This window comes from Mesoplodon densirostris, chromosome 8 (assembly GCF_025265405.1).
Source record: "Mesoplodon densirostris isolate mMesDen1 chromosome 8, mMesDen1 primary haplotype, whole genome shotgun sequence".
Classification (NCBI taxonomy): Eukaryota; Metazoa; Chordata; class Mammalia; order Artiodactyla; family Ziphiidae; genus Mesoplodon; species Mesoplodon densirostris.
The window spans coordinates 45,192,280-45,213,423 of NC_082668.1; the positions used below are offsets into that span (position 1 = coordinate 45,192,280).

At 42.1% G+C, this 21,144-nt stretch overlaps 1 protein-coding gene across 3 annotated transcripts in view; it reads right to left on the reverse strand.

Moving 5' to 3' along the window:
* The window catches only part of MYO1B (myosin IB), a 185,255-nt gene that overhangs the window by 53,654 nt on the left and 110,457 nt on the right, over positions 1-21,144 (reverse strand). For all 3 annotated transcript variants that reach the window (XM_060107000.1, XM_060107002.1, XM_060107001.1), the window contains exons 7-11: positions 17,386-17,449; positions 5,085-5,183; positions 3,294-3,397; positions 1,698-1,845; positions 1,306-1,424 (exon numbers count right to left, since the gene is read on the reverse strand). In XM_060107000.1, the coding sequence (XP_059962983.1) occupies positions 1,306-1,424; positions 1,698-1,845; positions 3,294-3,397; positions 5,085-5,183; positions 17,386-17,449 (534 nt within the window). The remainder of the gene's footprint in view (positions 1-1,305; positions 1,425-1,697; positions 1,846-3,293; positions 3,398-5,084; positions 5,184-17,385; positions 17,450-21,144) is intronic.

The window sequence follows — 21,144 nt, forward strand, 5'->3', positions numbered from 1 at the left end:
ATGTCTAAGCCATAGAACAAAGGGTTTACACTGAAAGGGTCTCCACAAGCTCCTAGGTGGACATACATGCATGTATACATCTGTTCATCCATTTTGAACCAAAGGAGAGAAGACGTAAGCAACTCAGATTTGTGTCTTAGAAAGATTTCATTGGCCTAAGTGTGGAGGCTGGAGGGGGAACAGTCAGAAAGGCAGCGAGGCCAGTTTGGCCTCTTGACCACAGCCAGCTTCCCCCACTGCCTTCTGCAAATCAATAAGTGGCAATTCCATTTTCCTAGTTGCTTGCGCCAAAAATGTTGAGGGTCATCCTTGACTCTTCTCTTTCTTTCATATCACACACATCAAGGCATCAGCAAGTCCTGTTGTCTCCACTTTCAAAACATATCCAGATGTGACCACTTCTTGTTCCACTGCCACCACCTGGTTCAAAAGCCACCATCATCTCTGGGTTAGCACACAACTGTGTGCTCCCCTGTGCTATGAATGTCTGTGTCCTCTCACCCCCAAACCCATATTGTTGAAGCCCTACTCCCTAATGCAGTGGTATTTGGAGGTGGGGGCCTTTAGATTTAGATTAGATTTACATGTGGTCATGAGTGTGGAGTCCCCATGCTGGGACTGGTACCCTTATAAGGGGATGAAGACATCAAAGCTCACTTGCTTGTTCTCTCTCTCTGCCCTGTGAGGACACAGTAAGAAGGTAGCTGTCTGTAAATCAAGAAAACGGCCCTTACCAAGAATTCCACCCTGTTGGCACCCTGAGCCCAGGCTTCTAGCCTCCAGGACTGAGAGAAATAAATGTTTTTTGCTTAAGCCACCCAGTCTATGGTACGCTGTTATGGCAGCCAAAGTGACTAAGACACCCGTCTGTCCCCTACACTCTGCTCTCTACATTGCAGCCAGAATGACTCTTTAAAATACAAGGCAGATCATACCACCCATGCTCAAAACTCTCCAGCCACTTCTCAGCTCACTCAACTTCTCTGCCCCCAACACTATGGATCTCCCTTGCTCCGCTCTACTTTTTTCTCTTTGTCTCCTGCACTTACCACCTGCTAGCTTGCTACATACATTTATTTATTAGGTCTACTGCTTTGTCTGGCTCCTTCTGCCAAAATTTTAAGCTCCATATGCGCAGGGATCTTTATCTGTTTAGGTTACCCTGTGTCCCTAGTGCCTAGAACGATGCCTAGAAAACAGCATGACAGTTAAGATAATAGCCTAAAAAATAAAATTTTTGTTTCCAGTTATATAAAAATACCACAGACTTTAAAAACTCCCTTCCACACATTATGTTTCACCCACCTGAGCCACGTTCAGTGTAGTTGAAACTTTCTCTTGCTTGGCCTCAACTGTTCGGAAACTGAAGGCTCGCTCTAGGACTGACTGGTCAATGCCGGTCAGCTCGCAAATTTCTTTTAACTCTGTTGTGCGGGAATGGACAAAGAGTGACTGCGTATCTGCTGCTCAGAATCACTTTCAAGGCTTACACTGTTCTTTCTAAATCGTTTTCAAACCCAACAGTGTAAAATACGTAAATCAAAAGACTTCAGACTGAGCTGTAATTATGTTTCTGCTCGATTTCACTAGAAAGCTTTTTCAACGCAGTGAAAAGCAAGTTTTACTTTCTATGTTAAAAACTGGGCAGAAGTTCAAAGCCAGTTTTGCTAAACAGGGTCTGTCCTCTGTTGACTTACCGTTTTTATCTTTGATCTTGCTTTCATCTAAGCCATTCACTCGTGATTCGGGCTTGAACTCGATGTTCCCCAGCTTCAACACCGCGGCCACCACCTCCAACACGGACTCAACTTCGTGGTCCATGAAACCCACAATCTGCATGGCATTCTGGGGAGGGGGGAAAGCACCTGTTTTCTTTCTGTAGCTCTTTATTATTTTTTAAAAATAAATCATATAACAGATTCGTCTCTGAAAAAAACCAAAAATAACAACAACAGCAAAAAGACAAAGTGTCCTGGAATAAACTTTCCAAAAGACAAACCTAGTAAGAGACCTGAAATAGCACCAATGTGGGGCTCTATCTTGTTCAGTGGCTTCAAGCTCTGATTCAAGGAGCCCTGGGGTACTTCACGGGCTGTGGCAAAGGGGGCATGTAAAGAGGAAGATAGAGGGAGAGAAGGCTGAGAGCTGAGCCCTGGGTTCCCGCTCTGACTCCGAACAAACAGCTTTCATAACCCCCTACAAAAAAACCTCTTCGTTTATTTCACATACGAGAAAAACTGTGGTTTGCAAAGATGAAGTGCCTGATTCCATGAACTATGGATAACACAGAACATTCGTCCAGTCATAAATTTTTATTGAGTGCCAATGATTTGCCAGGCAAAGCAGTTATGGAACTGGTCCTGAACTCAAGTCTTAAAATCATGTCCAGGAGTCAACAGGTTTCCATAAGACGATGTTGAGACAATTTTAAAAAATGATACTCTTAAGAAACGCTTTCTTGTTAAGAATAGCCCAGCTTGCTTGCTTCCTTATCTACTTTATCTCTCTCTCTCTCTCTACCTACCTATCTGTCTGTCTAACTATTTATAGTGACTAGGTTACATAGTAATGGGAGTGCTGTAAGATTTTTTGTTCTAGAAAATTTCAAACATATATAAAAGCCTAAAGAGCAGGAAAAGAACCCCATGTTATTTTCACTCACCCCCAAAGATGAACTGATTCCAGTTTTATTTTACCTATAATCTAACCTATCCCCCCCATCACCACTATCACAGCTCTCTCATTTGGAAGTAAATAACAGTTATCAGATCATGCCCTATAGTAGTAATTTTCCAAGTGTCTCATGAACATAGAATGTAGAATATAATTTAAAATAATTTCTTTTCTAATGAACACAAATGCTAATTATTCTGGTTTCTGCATGATTTTTTGAAAACTGTATATAAACATGACTTTCTGTCTGAAAAATAGATTTGACTTAACATGATTGTAGGACAGGTTTACATGCGGAATTTAACTACTGAGTTTGGCTATAAAGACATTTGGAATTTCAGTACAATATTAAAAGTTAAACCCCAAGATAATATAATAGGAAAGCTCCTTCTGACAAACAGTAAAACTGCGTGCTCCAGTAAAGCATGGCCTTCTCGATATTGTAGGATTTTTGAGCTAATAAAAAGTCAAACTAATAAAAATAAAACAAATTCTTCTATAATTCTAAAACCTTAGGGAGCATGAGTTATACATCAAAGAAAAGTCAGAATTATTACCAATTCTGATTGAGCAATGTAGTGTTACCCATTTTAAAGAGTAACAAGAGGGTTACATCTTACCCTAACGGTTCTGAAATTTGCTGCGTCATCCACTCCGTTAACTTTGGCAGAGTCCAGACTCAGGTAATTATATCTGCTGAAATCCCGCTCAAGTTTAAGCTTATCTATTGAATCACACATACAAGTTTATAAGTTACTTCAACAAATCTAATCATCTTTAATATCTCATCCCCTTAACGTTTCAGATAAAAAGATTTCACACTATGCATTCAAGCAATAGAACAAAAATTGATACCCAAAGATCAGTAATAGTATTTTTCTAAAATCACCTTTATCACCATTGTACATACATATTTCAAACTCTGTTTTTACATGTATTCTTACTGAGATAGGTTCTTTCCAAACTTTGATAATATAAAGTATCTTTTTTTTTTTTTTTTTCAGTATGTGGGCCTCTCACTGTTATGGCCTCTCCCGTTGCAGAGCACAGGCTCCGGACGCACAGGCTCAGCGGCCATGGCTCACGGGCCCAGCCGCTCTGCGGCATGTGGGATCTTCCCGGACCGGGGCACAAACCCGTGTCCCCTGCATCGGCAGGCGGACTCTCAACCACTGCGCCACCAGGGAAGCCCCTAAAGTATCTTCAAAGTACTATTTCCTTACAACGTATGATGTCTGCCTAGTGATTCCCCCACTGTTGGACATTTGGATTTTCTCCAGTTTATAATAACAAATAAAGGACAGTGATAAATGTCTTCACACAAAATGTTTCTTTGGATTCTTTTGAATTATTTCATTGGGTATATTCCAAAAAGTGGTGCACCTGGGCAGTAGGCTCTGATCATTTTATGACTTATTCTGCTTTGCCAATTAGTCCCCCAGGAGGAAGTCCTCACTTTGAAGTGACACCCACAAGCTCTAAGCAGATCAGTGACTGGTAACTCTGCCAGCTTTATCCTCTTTAATAACTTTTGCTAATACATGTGTGGTGAACATTTCAGTGCTGTTTCAATTTACATTTGTCGATAATTAGTAAGGAAGATTTTTTCCCCCAAGTGTGTTGACTTTCCATAGCTCTTCTTGTTTGAACTACTTGCTCAAAACTTTTCATCACTTAGCTATTGCCTATCCTGATGGACTTATATTCATTCTCTAAAATATCCAAAGGTCAGACTTTGATCTCTTATATCAGTTGCAAATGTCTTCCGACTATTTTTAAATCATCACTGAGCAATTTGTTTTTATAGAATTGTATTCATCTACTGCTCCCTGCTAATTTTTTCTCCCCAACTGGACTAATTATATTCTTCCATTTTATTTTTTAAATTGATGATGAGCCCCTCCCTCAACTTTTAGCTCTTTTAGCAAACCATCTGAGACATGTCCCAGTACCTGGTGAGGTACTCCAGGGACAGATATCAAACAAAGACTGCAAGGTGGCAGAAGCCAACACATCGCGTTCTTCCCTTCAGCCAGAATCATGGGAAAATTTTAAGAAGGAAGAGGAAAAGCGTATGGAACGCTTCTGCTTTGGAAAATGTTGCAAGAGTAAAAACTAAAACATAGAAACAGGGACTGGGGCTTCCCCAGTGGCACAGTGGTTAAGAATCCACCTGCCAATGCAGGGGAGACGGGTTCGAGCCCTGGTCCGGGAAGATCCCACATGCCGCGGAGCAACTAAGCCCGTGAGCCACAACTACTGAGCCCGCGCACCTAGAGCCCATGCTCTGCAACAAGAGAAGCCACCACTATGAGAAGACTGCACACCGCAACAAAGACCCAATGCAGCCAAAAATAAAATAAAATAAAATTCTTAAAAAAAAAAAAAGAAAAAAAGAAACAGGGACTTACTGAGGAGCTCTTCAGAGGCACCAGAAAGCAGCTGATAGAACACGTGGAAGTTTCTTTCACCTCTTGGCTGCTTAACAACACGAGATTTCTCTAAAAGATCTAGAGAGAAAAAGAATCAAATTCATAGTACAGTATTAGTTTCACTTTCAAATATACCATGCTTCTTTCTTTTCCCCCTCACTTTCTTTTTCATTTTCTGTTTTGTATTAATAAAATAATAACAGAAGCTACATTTTCGGTTCTACTTTTAGGAAGAAGCACAGCTCTAACTAAAACCACCAAATTAAACAAGCCAGGTTCTTTTTGAACCATAGTGAATATGCATAATAAGTTTAACAATACATTCGACAAGCTGATTAAAGACAATACAGCTTTTACAATAATATTCTCTTGATTTTATATAATATATGATGACACTAAATTCTTCAATATGTAGTATTACAAATCTAAGCAAGGAAATGCAGCCATTCAGTTAAGAATTCACTTAAGAGTCATAATGATACCAAGTTAACATTTTTGATATCTTATTTTATGCTAAGTGCTTTATAGACATTATTTCATTGAATCCTCCCCACCATTTTTGTAAGGTATGATTTTACAGATGAAAAAACTAACAGTCCAAGAGTTTAAGATGGATTAGAAATCAGGCTCTCTGACCCAAGTGCAGACCCCACCATATCCACATGCCCTGCTACCTGGCATAAGTGAACCAGACATTCTTGATCTCTTGAAGTCTTAAAGAATGAAAGGTGGATCTCATTTAATGGAATGTGGAGTTATTTGACAGTCTACTTTCATTGATTCCAGATGATTTTTCATCCTGTAAATCTGATGCCTTATCAAGTTTTCAAGCTTTCAGGAAAGGGAGGAAGGAAGGAGAAAGGAAGGGATAAATCCATCAAGCAAGTGAACCAGAAAGGTGCCACTGTGGCCGTAACAGGGGGTGGCAAAGTACAATGGCAGAGAATATTCCTGCCTGGAGTCCTGTTTATCACTGACCAGTGATATAAAAGAGGGTCTGGATTCTGTGAGCAAAGGCCAGATTTAGTTATAAAATGATGAATCAGTGATCCTATTATTGAGCACTAATTCTACAGAACAGACACATTTGATTTCCCATCAGATTGAAATCTAAACATAATTCAAAAGATGAGTAAGGGAGAGAACGATGTGCCATTTCACAGAGACTTGTCCTTGAATTTCTTAATTTGTATTTCTGGAATCTACACTAGCACATGAGGAGGAGTCTAGGTAGAGTTAAAGCGTATAGATTTGATGAATGAGAAGCCCTAGGGTGCTCCAAACACACAAGGCCATTTGTAAGAATGAAGAGATGGGTTGTAAGGACACATAAAATAAACTTGACAGAGAACAAAAATATGTAAACACAAAAATTATTAGGAACGGGATGCTGCAGTTTTCATTTTCATCTCCAGCTCTTACTTGAGCTGGATGACTGCCAATGCCCTCAAATCATAGATGGAGAATAATGAAGACTTCATATTTAGCCAAAAAAAGAAAAGGATTGTGTAATAGTCATCATCTCTAAGGATTGAAGGTTTCAATCAACTTATCAATACTGACATCCAGGGCAGAAGACAGAATAAACAGGTAAGGATAAAAGTGCAGTATGATTGCACTTATCATGGACACCAAGCTCCTTTGGGGTCCTAAGAGCACCAGCACAGTTTTAGAAGAAAAACCTCCCAGTGCATGGGCAGAGTCTTCATTGAGAAGCTATTCCTTACAGGAAATTCCTCGAGCCTAGAAGAAGGTAACTCGACTACATGAAAAATATAAACAAATGCTCCAGTTTACTTTATCCATTCATGCACAAATTCCTTCAATCAACTCACTGCTCACCCACTATGTGCCAGCACTACCTGGGAATGAGCCCGGCAAACCTGAAGACCTTCTTCCTGTTGACCTACAATAATCACACATACATGTTCTTGATTACACCCACCACCCAAACCAAGAGCAGCAGCACTGCCCAAGGTGGGCTGGCAACACCTTTAAGAGAGAGCAGGAGGACTTCCCTGATGGCGCAGTGGTTGGGAGTCTGCCTGCCAACGCAGGGGACACGGGTTCACGCCCTGGTCTGGGAAAATACCACATGCCGCGGAGCAACTAAGCCCGTGAGCCACAACTACTGAAGCCTGCGCGCCCAGAGCTCATGCACCGCGGCGAAGAGTGGCCCCTGCTCGCCGCAACTAGGGAGGGTCCATACACAGCAGCGAAGAACCGGCGCAGCCATACATTCATACATACATACATACATACATACATACATACATACATACATAAAGAGAGAGAGAGAGAGAGAGAGAGAGAGCAGGAGATGGGGGTGAGAAAAGACAAGTGTCTTTCACCTGTCAAAGCCCGCAAACCCCAGGCTCCCCCCATAGCACCCAGAATCCCGCCATGCCTCACCAGCCTCACCTCACAGGGGCACCTTAATGATGACGACAAACAACTGTTCTCTGGCACTCACCCAGTCACACTCCATAAGCAAACTGTGGTATTTCAAGACATGAAATCACACCTTCAGAGCACCTGACAGGGCCACACTGTGCATCAGCAACATGGCCAGCCTCATGTTTGGCACTTGTTGAACAAATGCTCACACACAATGGAGAGTTTAGAAAGAGCAATGGCTGTAAGATTCAGCAGATAACAGTCACCAAGTTAAAGGATAATATTCACGGTCACCAAGTTAAAGAATAATATTCGCCTGTGCAGCGTGGGAGGGAATGTTGGCCAATGTACTCCTTGCACCACACATGCTGATATTATCAGTGATCACTATCATAGTCAAATCTGAAATATAATACAACGTGCGTTTAAAAGGAAAAGTGCAGGAGGGGAAGTGCAAGGGAAGTTACACTGACCTTCCGCTCTGCATTCAGTACTTGTCATTTGTTATCATATTCAACCCTGAACACCTCCTCTGAGGTTGGTTTTATAATCCCCATTTTGTAGACGAGAAAACGAGGCTCACATCACATTGTTACTAAGCAACAAAGCCAGAATGCAAAGCTTTAGGAGACTAAGGTATCGTGCTTATGCTCTTTATAATTTTCCAGCAAAAAAAATGTTAAATCCACAAACACTTGAAAAGGCTGAGGCTGTTCTTTACATAAAATATATGACTTCACCTAAGCAACTCAATCACAAAATGAGGAACGTTTTATTACAAAGCAGTTGAGGGTTTTACCATCTAAACTGCCTTGTTGATTACCCCAGAGCCTCCTATTTCTTTATGACTTTTCTTGTAAGTTACAAGCTTCTAGGCAGAACAGTAATCAGGGAAAATGTTTGCTCCCAAATAATTTACTAGTGCTTAAAACCATTCCCTAGTCTATGTGAAAAAAAAAAAAAAACAACCAACATAATCTAACAACATGAAGCCATATCAAATAATTACTCAAGGTACAGAACATAAATTCAATTCACTATAAGGACTTGCCACCTGAACACTTTAATGTGCCCCTGAACTAAGGCAAAGCAAAACACTGGCACAGCCTTCTCTTCTGCTACCACTGATTGTGCCTCTACTAACAAGACTTAATAAAAAGGAGTATAGGATATGCCAGATATTTAGTAGAGAAGAGAGTATAATAGCCTCCATATATTCCAATGCAGCTACATTCCTGAACCCTCAAGATATAAATTTAAGTTCATATCAAATTTTATATAAAGTTAAGTTTTAAGGGAAAAGATAAACCTATTAAGCCATTCTAAAGGGGAAAAGCAATGGGTAGGGACAGAGAAACTCTGGAATCAGAACTTTCCCACCAACTCCACCATGACACTGCCACCTGACTATTAACGGAATCAGACCATCACTGAGGGGTCTTCTTAGTTTTGACTAATTACCAGCCAGTCCACAGCATATACATGTTCCTGGGCACTGGGACAACCTCCCTATGGCATAAGATATGACAGAAGTAAAATGTCCATGTTTGCACCTGCTGGAGATGGAAGTCTTTTTTTTTTTTTTTTTTTTTTTTGCGCAGTATGCAGGCCTCTCTCGGTTGTGGCCTCTCCCGTTGCGGAGCACAGGCTCCGGACGCACAGGCTCAGCGGCCATGGCTCACGGGCCCAGCCGCTCCGCAGCATGTGGGATCTTCCCAGACCGGGGCACGAACCCGTGTCCCCTGCATCGGCAGGTGGACTCTCAACCACTGCGCCACCAGGGAAGCCCGATCAAAGTTTCTTTACTCTATGTATAATCTCCTTTCCCGAAAAAGAAGAAATGGTCCAAGTTCTTGATTAAGGCTTATGGAAGAATTTGCTTTGTCTCAGTTTTGCCAGTGGGGCCAGAACGACAATGGAAGCCCAAGATGCAGACACGACGGACCCTGCTGCTCTCCAATTGCTCAGAGATACACATGATGAAAAAAGTGTTTGAATGGCACTGAAGGCTCTTCCAACGGATTTGTGTCCCTTTAATAAAGTGAAATGATACAGTTAGCAATAGTGAAGGGCCTGCAATCTAAGTAACAACAATTTATCTCCCTTTGGACTCCGCTGTCTTGAAGAAGAAAAAATGTCAAATAATCAGTGAGTTACTGGGCATAACTGATGGTAATTTCAGTGGAAAACTTGGATTATGAACTAGTGTTTGCTCTTATATTGGGGTATATATTCTAAAATCAACTCTATACTTTTTCTGGAAATACACAACATAACCCTCAAGATTGAGAACTAGGAAGTTTCACTAAAGACAAGCTTTAAAGTAAAAAAAGATGGGGCAAATGTCTTCTTACAAATCATTCACTGTGCACGTGTATTACAGAAAGCAGAGGTAGGTGTTCACCCCAGGGCTCTCTCTCAGCCGGGGTCTCACACAGACCTTTGTCTATCTGCAGGTTACAGGCTTTGAGAGACCTCAAACACCTGGCGTGCCGTGACAGGACAGTGTTTCCCCTACCTCCACCTCCATGCAGCATTTTCATTTCTAAGAAAGCACCTTAAAATTTTAAATCAAGTCAGAGTCCTGGGGCTTCCCTGGTGGCACAGTGGTTGAGAATCTGCCTGCTAATGCAGGGGACACGGGTTCAAGCCCTGGTCTGGGAGGATCCCACATGCCGCGGACGCGGAGCAACTGGGCCCGTGAGCCACAGCTGCTGAGCCTGCGCGTCTGGAGCCTGTGCTCCGCAACAGGAGAGGCTGCGATAGTGGGAGGCCCATGCACCGCGATGAAGAGTGGCCCCCGCTTGCCACAACTAGAGAAAGCCCTCGCACAGAAACGAAGACCCAACACAGCAAAAATTAATTAATTATTTAATAAACTCCTACCCACAACATCTTCTAAAAAAAAAAAAAGAAAAGAAAAGAAAAAAAGAGTCAGAGTCCTGAAGTTATAAATCAGCACCAGTGATAGCTGGACATGTTACATGAAAAGTTGTGAGAGGGTTCCCAGTGTCTGCACATGAAAAATCAACTTGGGTTTTAAAACGCTAAGAAAATTTGCCTTATTATCTACCTAATTAAATGCAATTTTTAAAATCAGGATCCAGTTGCCTACATATATGCATTTTCACAACAGACTTTTTTCTAATACAAATTTAAAGTTTATCTAATAATTGGAAAGTAACTTATGTATGTATCTGAATCTACAATTTGATACCCAACCCTGAAATAAAATTAATGAAATATCTAGTCCATAATACCTTATTATTATACATACTATTCTAATAAACCTTGATTCATTTCTTAATCTGAGGTTAATTTAGACATACTTGAACCCCTGATTTCTTCTATAGTATTGGTATATAGTCTTGTTTCATGATAAACATGTAGTCTTTTTTCATGGTAAACAAATTTTTGTGTAAAAAAGAACACCAAAATAAAATTGAGACAAAGGAAAGCATCTAATTTTATATAAAACCATCCATTACAGAGTAACAGAATTACTCTTTGAAATTTCAGTTTTATTGCTACAGATACTTCACAACCGATGGTTGATTATTTCTGTCTTCTTTAGGGGTATTAAATGTCAAAGTGCTAAAAAAAAGCCCAGCCTTGTATTACAAACTAGGCAAATTATCTCAGTTTTTGATGAATTTTGACCCTAAAGAAGACAGCTACTGTTTACTGATGAATAGTCACTAGCTGTTGAGAACTGACTCATGTAAGTCCCCAATTCCATATATATATATATATATATATATATATATATATATATATATATATATATATATATCACACATATACATAGTCCCAGAAAACAAAGCAGATCAGAGTTTCCTTTAGGAAGTGTTATAACATAGTTTTGCTCCCAGTCACCCACTCATCATCAATTAAACCCAAGGTATGATATAAAAGGAAGAACAAAGCTATAATTCTCAAACAATTTAAAAGGGTAAACTTACATTCCATATGCTACAAAATGGCAGGAATGTGCCATACGTAAGGATTAAACAACATGCCCTGAGATAGTCAGCACATAAATTAACTGCATCGTAAATTCAAAAGAAATGTAAAAGAAAAAGAATTCAGAGCAATCTGTTCTACCCTCCACCTTCCCTGTAAGGCAGGCATTTCTTCCTGCTTTATGATTCCATGTGGGAGGATTTCATGAGATGAACTCCCCAGCTTCTCAGCCCTTTATTCACTCCTCTCCTCAGCAGGAGGAAAGACTCCTCTGAGCAGCGAAGTTTGGAAGAAGAAATGGGCATGCAAGTACAGCTCAGCCCCCTCATTCCCCACACTGTGCACAAATTCAGCCCCACTCCCAGGCTGTAAGACAGATGGGGCAACGCGCACAGGGAGAGGCCAGGGGTTGCTCGGTGCTGTCAATGCCTGCCAACCTGCCAAAGGACTACTAGCACACCCTCTTGGGTGATAAACCAAAAGCTGCTTTCTTCAACCTTGCCTCTACAGTAACAAAGCTGCTTCCTCTCCAGCTTATTTCCTGCGCCTATTTCTCATGTGTTTCCAAACTGGGTGGGGAAAGGATATTACCTATTAGACCTCTGCCTCAAGTTATTTTCTGCTGCATAACAAATGTCCCCAAAACTTACCAGCTTAGACCAATACCACTTATTAGCTCATGAGCCCGAGAGTCAGATTTGTAGCTCCTCTGATCTAAGCCAGCTTGGCTGATCTCTGCTGGCAGGTTGGCTGGCAGCTGGCTGATCTAAGGTGCCCTCACTCACACGTCTGCTGGTTCATTCCACGCACCTCTCATCACCCAGCAGACTAGCCCAGGTTCACGCACATGGTGGTCATGAGCTCCCCAGGGAAGCAAGAGAGGATAAGTCCCAGTAGAGAACCAACTTTCGAGTCTCTCATTGTGCCACGTGTGCAAATTGTTGCATTGACCAAAACAAATCTCATGGCCAAGCCTTAAGTCATTGAGAGAGGGGACTACCGAAGCACGTGGACACAAGCTAAGAAACTATTGTGGTCATTTCTGAAAACAATCTATCAGCTTTAGGTTAGTTAAAATAAAATGGTCACGAATTCTTTTCCCACTGTTCCCAGGGAGAGGTGGAATCTACATTCCCCAGCACTGAAACTGAGCAAGCTTGTGCCCACATGGACTTATTAACAGAGTCACAGTGATGCTGTACGATTTCCCAGGCTACTCAGGCTTCTTCCTGGTTCTCTTGGAACACTTGCTGTCAGGATGTTCCCTCTTGGAACACTCCCTCTCAGAATCTAGCCTCCTTGCTGTGAGAAGCCCAAATCACACGAGGCCACACATAGATGGCTCTAGTTAACAGTCTAGCTGAGCTCACCCCTTGAAACATCCCAGTCCAGGAGCCTGACACATGAGTGACAAAGCCTCCAGAGGACTCCAACCCCCCCATTCATGCAAGTTGCCCCCAATCACTGGAGTCTTCTCAGCTGAGGTCCCATATGTCATGGAGACAAGCCAACCCTGCTGAATTCCATCTGAATTCTTGACCCACAGAATCCAAGAGCATATAACAGGGCCGTTGTTTTACTCCACTAAGTCTGGGGTGGTGTATTGGGCAGTAATAATAAGTGGGCCACACACCAATGTCAACGTTTGCTTTCCTTCATAACCACAGGATTGGGTTACTTCTTTCAAGCTGAACAGAGGCATCAGTGATAGATGGTGCTTGATTACCAATAACTTTGTTTGCCTTTGTGGGATTTAGAAAAAGTTTTTTTAAATGATTAACATAGAATATTCAGATAAACTTACCCAATAAAGAAGCAGCTTTATTTCTCAATAAATTTCTCTTATGTCAAACTGTGCTTATTGTACATTAGGTACTTATGTGATTATTAATTAGTCAATTCAACAAATATATATTAGATGTTAGACACTATTTTAGTTGCTATCATTTAGCAATGATAAATGAGTCTCTGTCATTATAGGGTATATATTTGGCTAGGAGCTAGAGACAATCAACAAATAAATATACAATAATGAAAAGAAGCAAACATTTACTGAGTGCTTACTACGTGCCAGGCACTGTTACAAGTGCTTTAGATGTTAACAAATTATTTACAACTCATCATAACCCTATGAGATCAGTACTATTAACCTCATTTCAAAGAGAAAGAAATGGAGGCAGAGAGAATTAAGTAACTTGTTGTCTTTTTGTTTAGACATCGGCAACCACATGATAAATCACTGACAACTGCGTACGTAGGCTCATGGATATGTGCCAAATAATAAAGCAGGAAAATGTAGAGCCTGCCTATATTTAACCAATTCCATCCGCATCTCCAGCATTTACTGAGCACCTGCTGTGTATCAGGTAACACCCCAGGGTCTTGATACACTACCGTGAACAGGACAGCCGTGTCTCCCATCCTTACAGTTTACGCAGGTATATGCACATTTGAAATCTTAAGGCTTCTTCTTAGTATATCTCTATGCTATTCTTCTTTTAGGAGATAAAATCCCTTGAGACTTGTACCAGATTTTCTCCAGTCTAAATTGCCATTTAGTGCCACAACTATAAGAAAGTATCTGTGACTATTAATAAAAGCAACAGGTTTCCAAACATTTCAAGTTCATAACACTAGATCCAAGATCCTCAAATGTAAATGTATAAATTTTATGAGACCCACAAGCATTAACAAAGTAGGAAAAATAGTACCTCACATCAGCCAAACATCTGGATGTGTTTCCATATTTTCTCCTCTCTACTTAAGTAAATGTTTGACATTTTCTATTTTTGTAACACTTCTCTCCTAATGATACTCACTTCAGAGATACTGTAGCTTTCAAATGAGTTCAAGACTTAGGTTTTACAGCATACCTCTCTTAGAAAGAGAGGAAGAGAGAGTAAGCTATTGGGCTTTTTTTCCCCACTTCCTGGGTACACAACTGGCTCAAATGATCCTGTGACTTTTTCAAGGTAATAATTACAGCCAACAACGACCTATGCTTTTACTAGCCGGCTGCTGGAAAAGGAAACAAAACAGACGACCTACAAAATGGCAAATCTTGTCTCCTTTTCTGGGTACGAGAAGCTAACTTTTGGCAGCTTGCAGAGAACAAGAGTGAGCTTACCCATTGCTTTATACCCCCTGAAGCCAGCGGGCAGCAGCTCCCTGTGGCCACCTATGAGTCAGTCCTCTCTCTATTCGGGGTGAAATTTCCTGCTCTCACCACTAATGGATCCCTTTCCTTTCCAAAGCAAAGGATACTCTAAAATACCAGGGTGTTCCCACTACCACAAATTTCAATATAATTTCATTGTGGGAACAAATGGTAACAAAAACCATATGACGTTCATTCATGATGGTTTTTAATCTTCACTGGAAAGGAACTGGGTGTTTACTATTTATTCTCCATGGATACTGCAAGAATTAGAGACAGGAAGACATTACTGTTTGAAACTTGAAACTTCAAAATGTAAAATCCAAGTTATTTTCTAATACTTAGAATAAAGGCATCCTTAAATACTTTCCTAGAGTCCTCAAGAGTAATATTGGTTCAATCCTTCTAGAATGTTCTATAATAAAAAGTTAATGTAGCTTCATCTTAAAAATAGTGTATTACTCAATAACTAAATTTAATTTGTCTTGTAAAATGCAAGTGTTATAAATATCTTTCAGAATAAAAGCTAATCTTTCCTTAAAATGGTGGTCTTGGGGCTTCCCTGGTGGCACAGTGGTTGAGAGTCCACCTGCCGATGCAGGGGACACGGGTTCGTGCCCCGGTCCGGGAAGATCCCACATGCCACGGAGCGGCTGGGCCTGTGAGCCATGGCCGCTGAGCCTGTGCTTCCGGAGCCTGTGCTCCGCAACGGGAGAGGCCACAACCGTGAGAGGCCCGCGTACCGCACAAAAAAAAAAAAAAAAAAAAAAATGGTGGTCTTAAAACTGAGGCATACCTTTTCCTATACAGCTCTCATCAGCTGCCACATACTGTGAAGGAAGCTTGCGTAGCAAACTTGGCAGGGTTATAATCACTTGCTTTTGGTGGTATTATATATGATTTGCATGAGTATTTCTGTTTCCTTATTTGACAGTTAAAACCTTTTAACATAAGTAGTACCATCCTAGCCAATTTCACCTCAGATTAAAACTTCCTCTTCAAGACGTTTTTCCAATAATAATACATTTTTACAAATATGTATAATCCCAACAATGCATGGCACACAAACTAAAATAATAAATTAAACTACTTTGGGACTTCCCTAGTGGTGCAAAGGTTAAGAATCCGCCTGCCGTACTTCCCAGGTGGTGCAGTGGTTAAGAATCTGCCTGCCAATGCAGGGGACACGGGTTTGAGCCCTGGTCCGGGAAGATCCCACACGCCGCGGAGCAACTAAGCCTGTGCGCCACAACTACTGAGCCTGCACTCTACAGTCCGCGACCCACAACCACTGAGCCTGCACGCCTAGAGCCCGTGCTCTGCAACAAGAGAACCCACCGCAACGAGAAGCCTGTGCACCGCAACGAAGAGCAGACCCCGCTCGCCACAACTAGAGAAAGCCCGCGCGCAGCAATAAAGACCCAACGCAGCCAAAAAAATAAATAAATTAAACTATTTAAAAACCACAAATGGTAGAAATGGGAAGAACCATGGAATTCATCCAGTTCAATCCTATAGTTTCCAAGATAAAGAAACTCTAGGCCTAGAAGTTTACTCTACAAACTATGATTAAAAAAAATTTTTTTAAATTCAGCTGCATGGTTTGCCCAAATTCTAAAAACACTCACTTTCAAATGGCATCCTTCTGGTTCTAGAGTTTCTCTGGAAGATCACAGGGGCCACCTGGGGGTCTAGGGGTTCTGGCTGCTTATCTCCTCTTTAACCAGATCAGGCCTCATTTCATCTGTTTCATATTTGGAATAAAATTTCATTTGGAGAAAGAATGCCACCGCTATAGCAAAAAGCAGCGCTTTGGATACCTGAGCCAATTGTTATTTTTTAATCTAGTACAAACTTAGATTTTTTTTCATTCCAACAATCCGAACAGCATCTTAGGGTGGTGAAAAGGCCAGGGGAAGCAGGGTTGGGGGGGTCAGCAGTGTGGCCCTCAAAAAAACAAGCGGATAACCAGGCTGCAGCTTCCCCGGGAGGTGCACTAACTCTGAGTGGTCATCGTATCCTTGCCAAACTGCAGCTACAGAATCAACAGGAGCAGAGACATCAGGGCGGTGCCACACTCACTGAAGCTCCAAAGCACGGAGGAAGGGGCCTTATCTACAACAGATACTGACCACTGTGCCCACTTGAGAAAACTCTGGACCTGGAGCTGTTAAGTAGACCTCACCTGATTTTGTTCATTTTTTTCACCTTTGCCAGAGAACATTTCACTTCTACAATCACAAATCATGACTAAAGAAAGCTAATAAATCTGTCTCTACCTAACAGGTGTACCACATTTCAATTTTTTAAACACACTGAAGACAAAATTCTCACAGTAAAATTTGAAGTACAGGTTTTTCATTTTATCGGGTAACTGTTACCCCAAAAGTCATTAAATTAAAATCAATTATTATTTATATTTTGTTTTTAACCATAGAGTAATTTTGTTAAAGAAAATAACGGTTGGAGAATCTTTTTTATTACTGGATTGGCTTGAAGACCTATAGGATATAAAATACAGTTGGGCTAATATTTATTTCTTTAGCAGACTTCTAAAAAGTTTTTCAAAGGCAAAGACTTTAAGTGATCTTTTAAAAAGTTTAGAAATTAAATATTATAAAACAATCTGAAATGCATAGGCTAAAAATTTAAGTATAAGAAAAGGAAATGTATTCTTAAACCTATCTCTTAAAGACCCAAGTATCTAAAATATTCTGTTATAAATATATGTTTTACTATTCTGAACTTCTTTAAAATACTCACAGTTACTTATCACTCCTCCCAGTGGATCGCCTTTAAAATCGAATTCAATATCCATATATTTGCCCTGCCAAAGAAAGACTTCATGAGTTTTCAAGTTCACCTCAAAATATTCAGTCAGTGTATCTTAAAGCATAGCATAATAAGCCCTTTATGCATTTGTTTAAATGTAATTAAGAAAGACACAGTTTATGTAACCATGATGCAAAACAATGTGCCTCCAAAAATAATTCATACTAAATACCCCATTAGCTCAAAGTGAGCATATCTCATTGCTAATTTAAGAATAGATCTTCTCAGCCATAATAAGACTTCTGGATATGTTTCAAACTTCTCAAGGATACGTGTATTCAATTCAAGAATAAAAACAGGGAAAATTAGTATTCCTTGAATATGCACTAGCTGGCAATATAAATTATTTCATTTTTATAGGCAAAGTATGTTTTAAGCCATGGCTAGACATTCCAAACATACTGGACGGTGGATAAAATGGAAGACTTCAAGTTCTGTTTTTGTTTTTTACTCAAATCAAATGCATGATTATGTGGTGTGACCAACTCAGAATCAAAGGCTGATCATTATTACTTTCTTTGGCTTTTAATCTAGATTATACAGAAATATATAACCCATGTTCATATTATACCTTATAGATGGTTACTTAAACACACAGAAACACACATGGAGTCTCACACTGTGATTTTTAGAGAATGGGTCTGGATTGTCTGGTTAAAGAGTAACAAGTATATCAGAATAACCCTGAGAGCTGTTTTTTTTTTTTTTTTTTTTTTGCTGTACGCGGGCCTCTCACTGCCGTGGCCTCTCCCGTTGCGGAGCACAGGCTCCGGACACACAGGCTCCGCGGCCATGGCTCGCGGGCCCAGCCGCTCCGCGGCACGTGGGATCCTCCGGGATCGGGGAACGAACCCGCGTCCCCCGCATCGGCAGGCGGACTCTCAACCACTGCGCCACCAGGGAAGCCCCCTGAGAGCTGTTTTTTGTTTGCAAAAGGGTGTGTTGATCTAATAAGTAGTCTTTGGTTTTGTTTCATGTTCTACCTTAGTCAGATCGATGGTTTGTAAATAATTCTCCCAGAGAATTACTTTAATTCTATTTTCAAAATACTGGTAAGGGAGGAGAAACATGATCACATGGCACACAATCAACAATGTAATTTGCGATTTTTTTATTAGCTCGTGCATGCTCCCCTGCCTCCTCCTTCTTCACTGTCATGGGTCATCTGGCCTTTGGAAGTCTTCACTTGCTCATTAAGCAAATGTTTATCAAGCATTTCCTGGACATTAACATAGGCACAAGGGAAAGCAAGGCATCACTGCTGCCCTCAAGGAATTTACAGTCTGGGGGGGAACTGAAACATAAATGGGACATAACCACGTACAGGGATACATCCTACAGTGGGATCATGGCGCTGTGCACAAAGAACAGGGGACAGAGGGGGAGGAGGAGATCTGCCCGAGCTTAAAGGCGAAGTAGCAGGAGAAGTCAGGCAGGCAAGGAGGCAAGGGATCAGGAAGGAGCAGGCATAAGCACTGGCATCCGTGAGGATGGTGAGGGAAGTCAGAGCACGTCATGACACCGACATTTTCTCCTGACAGCCAAGTTGTGTCCTTAAACGTTCCTCACCAAGGACACCATGATCAGACTTGCCTCTTTACAAGATCACTCTGGCTAGTGTGGAATGGACTGGAAAGGATCTATCAGATGTAGCTGACAGAGGTGGCAGCAATTAGGGGAGAAACACTGGTGGGCTTTACGCCAGAGTAGCCAAAGAGGAAAGTAAACAGAGTTGAGACCTACCCAGAGGGTCACGATGACTGGTCATGGTTGGATGGAGAAGGTTAGAAAGGAGGAGGGTGTTCAAGAATTTAGAAGTCCAGGAATGTGGCCCAGGCAACTGAGTGGAGAGCGGCACTGTCTAGGATGCAAGGGGACCCTGGAGGCAAAGCAGACATGAAGGAGGGAGAAAGAGGAACTTCACAAGAGAGTCAGAGGATGACCGTATGCGAGGGGATAACTGTGATGGCAGGTGACCCCTGGGCAAAGGAGGCGACAGATCTAGAGTACAGGTGCAGAGAGAAAAGCGTGAGGAGGGAGCACGTATACTGCTATGGAGACAGGGGAGGTGCCAAGGAGCGGGGCTAACGTGGTTTGAGAGCTTGGGAGAGGATGATTTCTGTGAAGCAGGCATAATAGCATCAGCTGAGAGTAAAGGATAGAAGGTTTGAAGAGAGTAGAGTAAACACTGTGGAGAAAGGAAAAGGAAGCTGACCAGGGCTAAACCCCTGCACAACACGGAGAACTCAGCTGATGCCCACACTGATGACTCCCCAGAGGCTTGGTTCTGGTCCTGCCACTAGACTACTCACAAATAACCAGCGGCTTCCCACCACCTACAAAATAAAGCCTGAGACCCTGACCCTGCTACTCCAGGCCCTCCAGGTGGGGCCCGGACCCACCTTCCCAGCCCTCCGGCCCACGGCTCCATTCACAGACTCCCCGGTCTGGCCATTAACTCTGGCAAATGAAGGTCCACACTGGTTTCTCTCCTCAGTTTCTCAGGCTGTACTGCCAGCTCCTGCTGCTTGCCACCTCATTTTGGCTTCTTTAAATCTTGTGGACCCACTCAGGACTGTCCCCTGCCCCGGACTCCTCCAGCTTCTCTATTCTGAGCTTCCATAACACTTCATCTATACTTTTCATGGGGAACTTACTAGTTTATGTGTTGTGTTATAATTATTTTCAGCCATGTCCATTTTTCCTGACTAGTTTATAAGCTTCTTAAAAATAGGTATTCAGGGCTTCCCTGGTGGTGCAGTGGTTGGGAGTCCACCTGCTGATGCAGGGGACATGGGTTCGTGCCCCGGTCTGGGAAGATCCCACATGCCACGGAGTGGCTGGGCCCATGAGCCATGGCCACTGAGCCTGCGCATCGGGAGCCTGTGCTCCGCAACGGGAGAGGCCACAACAGTGAGAGGCCCGTGTATCGCAAAAAAAAAAAAAAAAGGTATTCATTCATTAATAAATCAATGTTTTCTGAGTGTCCACTATGGCACCGGCCCTGCTGTAGCTCCTGGGGCCACATCAGTGAACAAGAGGCAGAGGTGCACAGTAACTCCAGAGACTGCTGAATGCCTAAAAAAATGAAAATGGGATGAAGTCACAGAGTCTACAGACGGCATCATGGAAGTGACATCTGAGATAAGACCTAAATGATACAAGACGCCAGCCATACAAAGATCTGGGGACAGAATGCATGGTGTAGAAGGACTGGTAACAGCAAAGGCCCAAGTCCAGGAAGCCGGTCACAAAGGCCTGTGTGACTGAGGCCCAGGGAGCCGGGCAAGACTGGGCCGGCCCACCTTGCGTGGGGAGGCTCAGGGGAGCCTGGGCTATATTCTAGGTGTAAGGGGACCGCAGAGGCTGTCAGCCGGCAGGGGATGGCAGCTTGTAAAGATTACTCTGGCTACTGGTGGGGAAAAGACTGCAGGCTGCAAGAGGATATGCAGGGAGACCTAAGTTTAACTATGTTCAAAAGAAAACCTGGAGGTTTCAAACAAATGAATGAATTGTGTCTGTGTTTCTATTCTTACTGAATGAGAGGAGTGGTGATGGGATTTTCTGGACCCCGGAGCGCTCTCTCCCACACCCTGCAGTGCCCACTCAGCTCCTGGCACACCGCAGACGCTCAACAAAATCCACCCCCCAAGTCCTTAGTCGAGAACAGTGATTTTCAAAGCCTTAAAC